Here is a 13,634-nt window from a genome sequence, read left to right as displayed (position 1 = left end):
AACTAGAACTGAACTAGAACTGAACTAGAACTGAACTAGAACTGAACTAGAACTGAACTAGAACTGAACTAGAACTGAACTAGAACTGAACTAGAACTGAACTAGAACTGAACTAGAACTGAACTAGAACTGAACTAGAACTGAACTAGAACTGAACTAGAACTGAACTAGAACTGAACTAGAACTGAACTAGAACTGAACTAGAACTGAACTAGAACTGAACTAGAACTGAACTAGAACTGAACTGGAACTGAACTAGAACTGAACTAGAACTGAACTAGAACTGAACTAGAACTGAACTAGAACTAAAGTAGAACTGAACTAGAACTAAAGTAGAACTGAACTAGAATTCAACTAGAACTGAACTAGAACTGAACTAGAAAAAAATATTTAAAAATTTTATTTTAAAAACAAAATTTATCCAAAAGGCTATAAAAACAAAATTTATGAAAAAAATTTACGAATTTTTCTACAAGGAGATCATTTTGTCCACATGTTTTCTTTTTATTCAAGAAAATGTCTATACAATTTTACTATAGAACAGTATTCGAATAAAAAGTTGTTTTACAATTTAAAGTGAGTTTTCTCGAAGAAAACTGTTCAAAAGCAATTCTGATTTCAGGCATTTTTTAAGTGAGATGAGTTACTTATATATTTTTTTATTTAACAAATCGTTAAAAATATTAATTAAAACAAACAGTTCGTATATAATTACTTCTTTAAATCTTATTTCGAAAATAAATTATGCAGAAGGCTGAAGTAAAATAAATCATTTGGAAAGTGAAAAAATCTCTTATTGAAAATACTAAATGACACCAAAGAATGTTCGTAATGAAACAAAAGAAAACTATTTCCTTTTAAATGAATAAAATAAATGAACTTGTGTAAATAAAAGATAAAATTACCAACCATCCAAAAACAGAAAAAAATATACTCTCACCCTTAAATAAGTATATTCGACAATAGTGAAATATCATTCAAAACAAACCTCGGAAATGCAAATTAAACTGAAGGCACTGATGGCAGTGGATATAGTCATAACCCTGCAGTTTGGGTAGGCCATTATCAAACAACTATCATTTTGATTGAAAAATTAGTTGACTGTGTCTTAGCTTGTTCTCAATCTACATTGATTGTTTAGGGATAATAAAATGTTATTGACTACTTATTGCACTACTTGGTAACACTTTAGTAATGACTACTTCAATAACTTTACATATAAATTAATAAGCTCAAGTTGGCCAAATATTAAGCATTCAGAAAAGCTTGAAAATGAAATACATTGGCAACTATAATTGTCTGTTTGCTCGCCATGTATGTATGAGTTGTAGAGATGTGAGTTAGAAATTTTCCTTTCAACAAGTATTAAATTACAATGTTTGTACTTTTTATTTTCATTCTATACTATTTTTCCCCCATTTTAAGCTCTCATGTTTATCATCTTCTGTTTGACCACTAAAAACGCATTTCCATCAAATACTCAAGTCAATATTTGAAATATTGAACATGAAAAAGAAAAAAAAACTATATGCCAAACGGAAATATTAGGAAATGCGAAGTAAAGTTCTTTTTGTTCGTTTATTCTGGTCAATTGGCGTTACGGACAGACGATACAATACAAAATTAAACAAACTTTTGTGTGGATGATGGGCAAAAGTAGTGTCGTATTATTGGTGTAGATGTTAAATTTGTTGAATGTTTGGTTGGTCGGTCAGTTGAGCTGGCTGGTTGTCAGACTGGTGTTGATGATTGATCATAAGCATCAATTTTCGCACTAGTTTATGTTTGTTTTCATCTGTTTTCTTTCTATTTTTTGCGCCTGTCATTGCTGAAACTAAAGGAAAAATGTTAAAGACAATGTAGTTTAGTGCAAATGTTTAAGATGTCAAATTTTGACATGTATTAGATTTTCGAGTACATCATTGTTGGCGATTTTTTGTTTTTTTTTTTTTATTTTTGCGTCATGCCTTCATTTGGTATTCCAAATGAAGTTGTCAATGTGAAAGCTTTAGTCTATAATCAGTGGATATTTTATGTAAATTTAAATTTTGATTTAAATGAATTAAATACTTAACAACAGTTCAGGTTCAGTTTTAGTTCAGTTGTAGTTCAGTTCTAGTTCAGTTCTAGTTCAGTTCTAGTTCAGTTCTAGTTCAGTTTTAGTTCAGTTCTAGTTCAGTTCTAGTTCAGTTCTAGTCCAGTTCTAGTTCAGTTCAGTTCTAGTTCAGTTCTAGTTCAGTTCTAGTTCAGTTCTAGTTCAGTTCTAGTTCAGTTCTAGTTCAGTTCTAGTTCAGTTCTAGTTCAGTTCTAGTTCAGTTCTAGTTCAGTTCTAGTTCAGTTCTAGTTCAGTTCTAGTTCAGTTCTAGTTCAGTTCTAGTTCAGTTCTAGTTCAGTTCTAGTTCAGTTCTAGTTCAGTTCTAGTTCAGTTCTAGTTCAGTTCTAGTTCAGTTCTAGTTCAGTTCTAGTTCAGTTCTAGTTCAGTTCTAGTTCAGTTCTAGTTCAGTTCTAGTTCAGTTCTAGTTCAGTTTCATTCAGTTCAGTTCTAGTTCAGTTTTAGTTCAGTTCTAGTTCAGTTCTAGTTCAGTTCTAGTTCAGTTCTAGTTCAGTTCTAGTTCAGTTCTAGTTCAGTTCTAGTTCAGTTCTAGTTCAGTTCTAGTTCAGTTCTAGTTCAGTTCTAGTTCAGTTCTAGTTCAGTTCTAGTTCAGTTCTAGTTCAGTTCTAGTTCAGTTCTAGTTCAGTTCTAGTTCAGTTCTAGTTCAGTTCTAGTTCAGTTCTAGTTCAGTTCTAGTTCAGTTCTAGTTCAGTTCTAGTTCAGTTCTAGTTCAGTTCTAGTTCAGTTCTAGTTCAGTTCTAGTTCAGTTCTAGTTCAGTTCTAGTTCAGTTCTAGTTCAGTTCTAGTTCAGTTCTAGTTCAGTTCTAGTTCAGTTCTAGTTCAGTTCTAGTTCAGTTCTAGTTCAGTTCTAGTTCAGTTCTAGTTCAGTTCTAGTTCAGTTCTAGTTCAGTTCTAGTTCAGTTCTAGTTCAGTTCTAGTTCAGTTCTAGTTCAGTTCTAGTTCAGTTCTAGTTCAGTTCTAGTTCAGTTCTAGTTCAGTTCTAGTTCAGTTCTAGTTCAGTTCTAGTTCAGTTCTAGTTCAGTTCTAGTTCAGTTCTAGTTCAGTTCTAGTTCAGTTCTAGTCAGTTCTAGTTCAGTTCTAGTTCAGTTCTAGTTCAGTTCTAGTTCAGTTCTAGTTCAGTTCTAGTTCAGTTCTAGTTCAGTTCTAGTTCAGTTCTAGTTCAGTTCTAGTTCAGTTCTAGTTCAGTTCTAGTTCAGTTCTAGTTCAGTTCTAGTTCAGTTCTAGTTCAGTTCTAGTTCAGTTCTAGTTCAGTTCTAGTTCAGTTCTAGTTCAGTTCTAGTTCAGTTCTAGTTCAGTTCTAGTTCAGTTCTAGTTCAGTTCTAGTTCAGTTCTAGTTCAGTTCTAGTTCAGTTCTAGTTCAGTTCTAGTTCAGTTCTAGTTCAGTTCTAGTTCAGTTCTAGTTCAGTTCTAGTTCAGTTCTAGTTCAGTTCTAGTTCAGTTCTAGTTCAGTTCTAGTTCAGTTCTAGTTCAGTTCTAGTTCAGTTCTAGTTCAGTTCTAGTTCAGTTCTAGTTCAGTTCTAGTTCAATTCTAGTTCAGTTCTAGTTCAGTTCTAGTTCAGTTCTAGTTAAGTTCTAGTTCAGTTCTAGTTCAGTTCTAGTTCAGTTCTAGTTCAGTTCTAGTTCAGTTCTAGTTCAGCTCTAGTTCAGTTCTAGTTCAGTTCTAGTTCAGTTCTAGTTCAGTTCTAGTTCAGTTCTAGTTCAGTTCTAGTTCAGTTCTAGTTCAGTTCTAGTTCAGTTCTAGTTCAGTTCTAGTTCAGTTCTAGTTCAGTTCTAGTTCAGTTCTAGTTCAGTTTTAAACTATGTTTTTTCTAAATAAAATTTTAATGTTTATATAATAAAATCCTAAATTTATAAAAAAGTTCTAACTGCTATAAAATATTTTAATTTACATAAATAATTTTCTATTAATACCATCATAGAAACAGTTTTAATTTATTAAAACATTTCGCATTTCGTTAAGTAAAAGTTTATCTTTTACTAAATGAAAACAATTAAATGAATCTGAAACAATAACAATTCATTCATAAGCTAAATTTTACAACAAATAATCATAAATTCAACTACGAAATATGTATTCGTATTAAAAAAAAAAAAGAAAAATTCTTAAAACTCGTTAGTATTTGTATAAATGATTATTTAGTAGTGGGGGGTCGACTAAAAGTGTAAAGGGTGTTAAATATTATGTAATAAAGTTCATATAGTAATAATTATAATTATGAAATCACAGAGCGGCTGTGTTTTAAAAAGCATCATAAAATGAACATATTCATTGTAAAAGTTTTGCAAGAGAAAATTAAAAAAAAAACTAACGAAATATTTATTTTTACGAGTGTAGATTGAAAATTATATTTGAACAGAGGAGCTTTTCTATTGAAGATTTTTCTTTAAATAAAAATTATATATACGTTTTTTTCTAACTAAAAGGCTTTTGTGTATTTTTTTTAAAAGAAGCTTTTTTGATTATAGAAGACAATGCTTTCTTATTATAGGAAGACAATGCTTTCTTATAAAAAATTTTAATAGAGAAAATTTTCTTTGAATAGTTTTATACACAGAATATAAGAGAAAGCATTCTTGGAAAGAAGATAATACTTTCTTCACTAGAAGAGAAAACTTTTTTCGAAAATGTTTCTGTAAACTAAAGTTTTATTATTTATTAGTTAGTTAGTTAGTTAGTTAGTTAGTTAGTTAGTTAGTTAGTTAGTTAGTTAGTTAGTTACTTAGTTAGTTAGTCAGTCAGTCAGTTAGTCAGTTAGTCATTTAGTTAGTTACTTTTAAAACTTTCCTCTAAACTCGTCAATAATTGTAGTAAACTTGTTACCTATTCTATAAAATACACCTTTCCCTCGTGTCAACATTATTTAATACACATTTTAACAACTCTCTCTTTTCCCCCCCTCCACCTAAAACATAATTTATTTAAACGTTTTTAATACTTATTTAATATTGTTTTAATGCAATATACGCCGACTAAGAGCAACAGCAAGAAACTGTTTCCAATTGTAAATTTTTCATTGAATGCGAAAAGTTTTTCACTTCTCACATTAGATTTTTCATTTAGTTAAAATCACATAAAACAATAACAACAAAACAAAAATCATACTTTTTATGATTTCAACATGTGTGTGTAAATGTGCGTTTAAATGCGAATCTGAAAAGTTTTAAAAGTTCAAATTATATTGATACCAGTATGAGTTGGAGGGGGATTAAATTGTTAATGTGAGGGTGAAGTTTGTCTTGATTATAAATACGGATAAATATTTTGTTTATGTAGCAAAACATGTCATAAGTATTGTTTTGTTTATGTATAGAAATATTATAATTTTATTGTGTTTATTCATTTCTCTACAGAGAACACATTAATAAAAAAGATGATGACTTTTAAAGGGGGAGTTTTTTAATCAAATATTTCTTTATCGAAAATCTTGAAAAATTTGTTTGCAAAAAGCTTTTTATTTATTGTATACTTTTTTGCATATCTAGTCAAATCAGGCTGAATTAAAAAAAAAACAAAATCATGGATCTATAAGTGTCTTAAACCTCTAGAAGAAATTCGAAATTTATACATATTTTCTTAACAATTTATTAATTTTCATAAATAAAATAAAAAATAAAGTAAAATTTCTTAGAAAAAAAAAAGCTTTTCAAATATATAAAAGTTTTATATAATCAGAAAATAAAACTTAAATTAGTCCCTCAGAAATGTCCTTATAAAACTCAACAGCTTTTAACAATTTCAAAAATTCAGCAGTATAATGCGTCTGTAAGCTTTTTCTTGTCTTCCCACTCAAATGTGAAGCCTGTTGTTCACTTCCCTTCTGCTTAAGCTTTTGTCTCTTTTCTTTATCCTGCAGCTGTTGTAAAATTGATAAATTCTGAAGGAGATCCTCTCTTCTTCCCATCTTTTGATTCTCATTTTTAAGTAACTTTTTCACTTTACTCCTTTCTTGCTCAATTTCTTTGGAATCTATTAAATGCTTGTTGTAACTGAAATCTTCTCTTTTGTGTAAACGATTAAGATGACGTTTTTCTCTTACCATATCCTGTTCTCGGCGAGATTGTATAATCATATTATAGAATTCTTGTAAATCAGGTCTTAATGGCACACAAGCATGAGATCTAGCTTGCGACTCGATAATCGTATTAATAGAGGACATTACTTGAGCCAAAAGCTTTTCAGAGTTCTCTAAAACTTTTTCATTTTTCTTTAAAACAAACAAAATGTTATTATTTTATAAAGTTTTTTTGGGTAATTTTGAATTACCTCGTTTCTTATGGCAAAAAAATTTGCTTCTGTAGTAGTTTCTCTTGGTTGGTTACGTTTCAAACTAGGCCATAAAGCTTTTAAATCAGGACTTTCCTGTACAGTTTTGAATATGTTTTTGACAACGTTATTTGAATATTTACCGGATATTAAGTCATTAATATCGTTATTGTCTTCTGTATCGCTGTAGCAAAAGATTTTAATTAAATAATCAGACATTTAATAAATTTTTGAGAAAATAAAAAATGTAAAAGCTTTCTTTCTAGAAAAGCCTTTCAAATAAGCTTATCATCCAAAACTATTCATTAAAGTATTGTGGACAAGTGCTTTCAATATGAAAGCTTTTAATACGAGAACATTTTTTAATAAATTGTTTTATAAGAAATTCTATAAAAGATATATTTGCTTCTGTAGTAGTTTCTCTTGGTTGGTTACGTTTCAAACTAGGCCATAAAGCTTTTAAATCATGACTTTCCTGTACAGTTTTGAATATGTTTTTGACAACGTTATTTGAATATTTACCGGATATTAAGTCATTAATATCGTTATTGTCTTCTGTATCGCTGTAGCAAAAGATTTTAATTAAATAATCAGACATTTAATAAATTTTTGAGAAAATAAAAAAATGTAAAAGCTTTCTTTCTAGAAAAGCCTTTTAAATAAGCTTATCATCCAAAACTATTCATTAAAGTACTGTGGACAAGAGCTTTCAATATGAAAGCTTTTAATACGAGAACATTTTTTAATAAATTGTTTTATAAGAAATTCTATAAAAGATATACTTTCAATATATAATATGTTTAATAAATAATTTCATATAAAAGCTCTTCCAAAAAGTTTTTTTTTTCAAACTTCTCTATATAAATCTTTTTACGCAATAGCTTCTTTGTAAAAACAGCTTAAGAAAGTTTTTATATAAATTCTGTAAAGCAAGAAATTAAAAAAATCTTCTTTTGATATAAAATCTTAATATAAGAAAGCTTTTATATAAAGCCTCCTATATAAAAGCTTTTTGATGAAACTTTTTTATATAAGAGATTTTATAAAAAAGCTGTTTACGAAAACTTTTTTTAAAAAATTGTATTAAGAATATTAAAGCTCAATATAAGAAAACTTCTATATAAAACTTTCTATATTTAGGTTTTTTAATGACATATTTTTATATAACAGATTTTATGAAAATAAAATGATAATGAAAGCTTTTTATAAAAAAGTGTTTCCAGAAAGCTTTTTTTCATTTAAACATTTTTAATTTTTTTCCAAAAACGCTTGTTTTTTACAAAAAAAATCAATTTATAGCGTCAAAATACGGTCAAGCTCAAAGCAAATATTACAATCAAAAGCTTTTTTTGGTATAACGGAGAAACAATTTTGTAAAAAAAAAAACTTCTTAAAACTTTTTTCTTAAAAACTAAATGCAAAGCAATGTTTCAAAATTTTTTAAAATGGTCTGAAAAATTTTACAAGAAAGCTTTCAATAAAAATTTTATTTAAATAAACTTTTTGTTTAAAAACTTTTTCATATAGATTTTTAGGAAAGATTTTTTTAAGAAAACTTTTGTATATAAAAGGCTTTATATGAAAGCTTTTAACAAAAAACGTTTTTTTCTTCTTTATATAAAACTTTATAAGTAAGCATTATACATATTTAAAAGCTGTTTAATACACGTTTTGTATAAACATAAAATTTTATATAAAAGAGTTTTTGTTAAAGCTTTTGCAAAAAAGCACTGAAGCTATTGTATTGAAGCCTTTGTATGAAAGTTTTTTTATTGAAGCTTTTGTATGAAAACTTTTTACTGCTTTTGTATGAGAGCCTTTTATGTAAAAGCTTTTATGTTAAAGTTTTTATGATAAAGCTTTTGTTTGAAAGCTTTTTTTAATATTTTTTATTAGAGCTTTTTTACGAAAGCTTTTATTTTAAAGCTTTTTTACAAAAGCTTTTATTTTAAAGCTTTTATATTTAAAATTTTATTTTAAAGCTTTTATATTTAAGAAAGCTTTTATATTAAAGCTTTTTTTAAAGCTTTTATATTAAAGGTTTTCTTTCTAAAAGCTTTTATATTTAAGCTTTTTTCTAAAAGCTTTTATATTAAAGCTTTTTTCTAAAAGCTTTTATATTAAAGGTTTTCTTTCTAAAAGCTTTTATATTAAAGCTTTTTTATTGAAGCTTTTGTATGAAAACTTTTGAAAGCTTTTTTGTTAGAGCTTTTTGTGTAAAAGCCTTTTTAAAGCTTTTATATAAAAAGATTTTTATGTTAAAGCTTTTGAATTACAGATTTTTAAGTAAAAATATTTGTATGAAAGCTTTTTGTTTAGCTCATTTGTATGAAAGCTTCTATTTTCAAGCATTTAATGTTACTGTTTGTTAATACTGTTTATATAAATATATTTGCTTTTTACGCTTCTAATATAAAAGCTTTTCAGGAGAGACTTTTAGCTTTTAACTTTCGTAAATTCATTTTTATGTAACCAAGCTTTTTGAGCAAAATTATATTAAGGAAATGCCATGAAGCTTTAATAAAGAAAATACTTAAATTTAATTAAAATACTTACTACGGCTTTTGAGTTGGTATTTCAGCACATTTTCTCTTTTGAAAATTTTCCGAAATATCACTAAAAACTCCACGTCTAAGACGATCATCTTTCAAACCGGGTACAACATTAAATGAACCATTACCACAGAAATTATTTGTCTTAAGACTACCATGTACATTGGCGTTAATGGAAATATTTAATTTGACATCGTTTTCAGCCGCACAGGTTGTGTTTGGTAAAACCTCCTCAGTCACGGAATCCGAGACAGATTCTGTAGAAGTTTCATCTAAATTCTCTTCCGAATTACATTCAGTAATTTCCTCATAATCGACTTCAGTGCATTGTGTGTTATCTTCAATGACTTCTGCGGGAGTAGTTTCCACTTCTTCAGTACTTGTACAAATTATAGTGGAATCTACAACTGTGGGCGTTGAAATGGTTGAGGTTTCTGTTATGACTTGAGTATTTATATCCATTTCAATTTTTTCCGTACTAGAGTTAAGTTCGGTTTGAGGATTAAACAGGGAATTTGTTATATTTTGCGGTAAAGACTTTAGAAATTCCTCTAAACTGGCAAAAGCTTTACAATTTAAAATCTCATTACGCAATTCTAATGTTAGATTTTTAGCATCTTCTGTAGTTGTGGTTAACATTTCGGTAGAATTGTCTATAGGACTGATATAGTTTTTGAAATTTGTTTGTGGCCAAGTGAAATGATTTTCATTGAATTTGTAATTTTTATTAAAATTTTCTAAATCATTTAAATATTTATCTTTTAACAATTGAACTTTCAAAGGGAAATCATCTAATTTTAGATTTCCGGTGATGTCGTTATTGATATTGTTTTTGTTATAAGCAATATTTTGTCTTTTATTTTGAGTTTTATGTTGCCATTGTTTGGGGTTATTTTTTCTCATTTTAGGTTTTATTAAAGGTTTTTCACTTTTATGAGATTTATCCTGTTGCCACAACTTATTGAAATTTATATCGCTGAACTTTTGCAATGCCAAGTCTCTGTCATTTAGGTTTGCAAATTTTTCTCTATTAAATGTAAAATCGAAATCTTCATTTAGATTCCTTTTTAGTTCCTCATTTTGGAAAACCTGCCGAGAGTTTGAAAATTCATTTTCTGGATTTGATTTTAAAAGCTTTGTATTTACATAATCCGAATTGAATTGTGGTTTGTATAAATCCTTGTAGTAAGAAGTTTCAGACTTTATGTCATTTTCCAAAGGATTTGTTTTTAAAGAACGTTTTGAGCGCTTAAAGCTTTGGTTAGATTTCGTGGATCCATTAATATGCAAATTTCTCTTGAAGTTTTTAAAGTTGTTTGTAACTGATCCCTCAAAACCTTTTTTAGGTTTAAATCTTTTTATCAAGCTTTTCTTTAACAAACCTTCTTCAGTCGTATTCAAGTTTTCCTGATATTTATCAAAAAAGCTTTCGTTGCTATTGCTATTATTAACATGCAAGTTTTTCTCTCTCATTATTGTTAATTCAGTTTGGCCTTTATTAAAGCTTTGTTTCGTTGTATTATCAGCTTTTTCTGCAAAAAAGCTTTGGTTAGTCTCTCTATAAAAGCTTTCGTTGCCATTGTTAACATGCAAGTTTTTCTCTTTCATTATTGTTAAATCAGTTTTGCTTTTATTAAAGTATTTTTTCGTTGTACTATCAGTTTCAGCTTTTTCCGCAAAAAAGCTTGGGTTAGCTTCTCTAAAAGCTTTTAAATCATTAGCAGGACATTTTTCTAAACTACTTTTCTTAACTGCAGAAATCTTATGAACATTATTCATAAAATTAAATTGTTTATGGCTCAAAAGCTTTTGAGAAAAGCTTTTATTTTTGGAAAATTTTTTTAATAAATATTTGGAAAAGCTTTTGTTGGATACTTTTGGAAAACTTTTATTGATTGTTTGACTTTTAGTGCTTTTGCTAGTTTTTGCCAAAGTATTTGAAGCCAAAGCTTTTAAGGGCTTTTTTAAATCCACAGCTTTTTTATATAATTTTTTAACATGTCCTCTGTTAAGGTCATTTTTAAGATTATTATTCTCTTTCACATCGTCATTCGCTACCATTTGTGTATGCTTTAAAAGCTTCTTATAACTTTTAACATTAAAAGCTTGCTGCTTTGCAAAATTTTTATTATTTTTAGAATGTAAAGCTTTTAAGGAATTATGCCGCTTGGCAAGCTTAAAAGTATTAGCTGAAAAATTAGCTTTCTCAGGTGCATTTGAAAAGAGCTTTTGGGTTTCATTGGTGCTAAAAGCTTTTGTAGATGTTTCTAGTTGTAAGGAACGTTTTCTTCTTTGTAATGGCTGAAAATATGTAGTATTAGAAACATAAGCTTTTTTATTTTGTAAAGAGCTTAAAGCTTGAAAGTTGTTTAATTTGAAATCATGTTTATTTACTTGTTTCAAAAGCTGTAATGGTCGACTTTCACTTGTATGTTTGGCGAAAATATTTTTAGAACTTAAAGCTTTTTTATAGCTTTTTGTGTTGTTTCGAACAGGCTTACCTTTAGCAGACTTTATATCAGTTTCATTTTTTGCATAACCTTTCATATCCTTTATCGATCTCCATGATTCCATATTACCATTTAAGTAGAGATCTTTAGCTTTTGGCTCTTCAACTTTCAAGAGCTTTTTCTTTAATTTCTCAACATTTTCCCCTCTTGCCTCTCTTTTAAATCTTTCGATATCATTACTCATTCTCTTCTGTCTATCATAAACCCGATATTTTTGTACTATTGAACCTAGATCCGATTCTAAAGGCTTATTTACTAAATCATCTAACTGATCATAAGGCTCCATAACATCATCTCCAAAGGACTTCTTTAAACTTTTCACATTATCAACATCCCATTTGCCTTCTTTCTCCAACTGCAAAAGCTTTTCCTTTTTCCTCAACATATTTTCAATCATCAACTCTTTGCGTGTCTCTCCCAGAGAATAACTAGGCAAAGATGCACCAAAACCTTTTTTCATCAGACGACTACTGGTCTTTAGTTTGATCTCATTCATGGGATTAAATTGATGTGATCTCTTGAATATACCCCATTTCCAGGAGAAATCTTTTTTCTTCTCCGACGCATCCTGTTCAGTTTTTGAGAGCTTATAGTTGGCCTCATGGGAGAGATTATTTTTGGCATTTTCTAACTGATCATCATTTAAAGTTTGATAAGAGTTCCACATTAAGGTTTTATCTTTCTGATTCATAGTTTCTGAATTTTTCTTAGGTGAAGTAAAATTCGAGTCATTATACGAAGTTAAATTCGAATTTTGTATTTCTTGTTTAGGACTTTTTAGAACAGCTGTTGGATTCTTTAGAGGATTTAAATGTTCCTGATCCTCATCCTGCTCATCATCATCGTCCTTATCTTCTTGATTTTTAAAAGGCTTGTGGGATTTGAAACTAAAATCTTTTGATTTCGTTTTAACATCCATTTGCGAAGGCTGATTGTTATTTACCTTCAAATTATTTTTACTTTTAACAAAACGATTTGCTAAAGCTCCTCCTTCAACGTGTTGGGAACAATGTTGGCAACTGCTTAAATCGGAATTCGAACAGCAGGCAGTCTGTTTGGAATTTATCAATTGATCGTCATTTAGAATACTTTTATATAAATTTAACTTATCATTTATTGCATTTCGATTGCGAGACTCATCATTCTTTTTAAATTTGTAATCACCATTATATGTTTTATCATTAGCTTTTTCTTTAAAACTATCAGATATTCTCGATTCTTCTTTATCTTCAATACTATTCTCATTTTCCTCTTCAGAATTTTTCCTCAGATTTGCTTCATGATCGAGAACAGAAATTTGTCTAGATATTTTTTGAGGCTCATGCTTCAGATTTCCTATTTGGGAAGTTCTTTTAATTTCTTGCTCAAATCTAATAGGTTTAGCATAATCTGTTTCATAATCTGCTAACAAAGATTCCAAATCGATATTTTCATTAACCAGATGTTGTGGAATAATATTTAATGAATCATCTGCAGTTTGACGACGCTTTCGTTCACCATAATTCTCATTTTCTCTGAGAAAAATTAATGAACTTTGCGAATTGTCTTTAATTAACGGAGCTTCAAGGTGATATGTTTTTAAATAAGGCATGGTCCTTTTATTGTAAATCCCAGCCTCGATGGAATTAACCAAAATAAGGACTATTATAAAAATAACACAAAATATTGTAAAAATATAAAAGAATTTCATTATTTGCTTGAAGTTTGAATAAAATTATTTGATTTTTGTTAAAAATAAACTAAAATTTTATACATAAGGGTGGGCCCCAAAAGAGACAACATTTTCTAAAGTCTTATACATTAGAGTGAGCCCCAAGCAAGACTAAATTTTCTAACGTCTTATACATTAGAGTGTGCACAAAACGGAAGTTGCTATAGACTAGACTATAGAATAGACTATATACTATAGACTAGACTATATACTATACTATAGACTATACTATAGAGTAGACTATAGACTATACTATATACTAGACTATAGACTAGACTATAGACTAGACTATAGACTAGACTATAGACTAGACTATAGACTAGACTATAGACTAGACTATAGACTAGACTATAGACTAGACTATAGACTAGACTATAGACTAGACTATAGACTAGACTATAGACTAGACTATAGACTAGACTATAGACTAGACTATAGACTAGACTATAGACTAGACTATAGTCTAGACTAGACTATAGACTAG

General features: G+C 28.6%; 1 protein-coding gene across 1 annotated transcript; it reads right to left on the bottom strand.

The window, feature by feature from the left end:
• Positions 1-5,658: 5,658 nt before the first annotated feature.
• On the bottom strand, positions 5,659-13,140 carry LOC111680725 (putative uncharacterized protein DDB_G0282133). The gene is made up of 4 exons (XM_046954165.1): positions 8,934-13,140; positions 6,784-6,940; positions 6,378-6,572; positions 5,659-6,318 (listed from the first exon to the last, which is right to left on the bottom strand). The coding sequence occupies exons 1-4, from the start codon at positions 13,127-13,129 to the stop codon at positions 5,797-5,799; spliced, it is 5,070 nt and encodes a 1,689-aa protein (XP_046810121.1). The 5' UTR covers positions 13,130-13,140; the 3' UTR covers positions 5,659-5,796.
• Between the last annotated feature and the right edge of the window lie 494 nt (positions 13,141-13,634).

The sequence above is a fragment of the Lucilia cuprina genome, chromosome 6 (assembly GCF_022045245.1).
Source record: "Lucilia cuprina isolate Lc7/37 chromosome 6, ASM2204524v1, whole genome shotgun sequence".
Lineage (NCBI taxonomy): Eukaryota > Metazoa > Arthropoda > Insecta > Diptera > Calliphoridae > Lucilia > Lucilia cuprina.
This window is presented reverse-complemented; position numbering and strand designations above follow the sequence as displayed.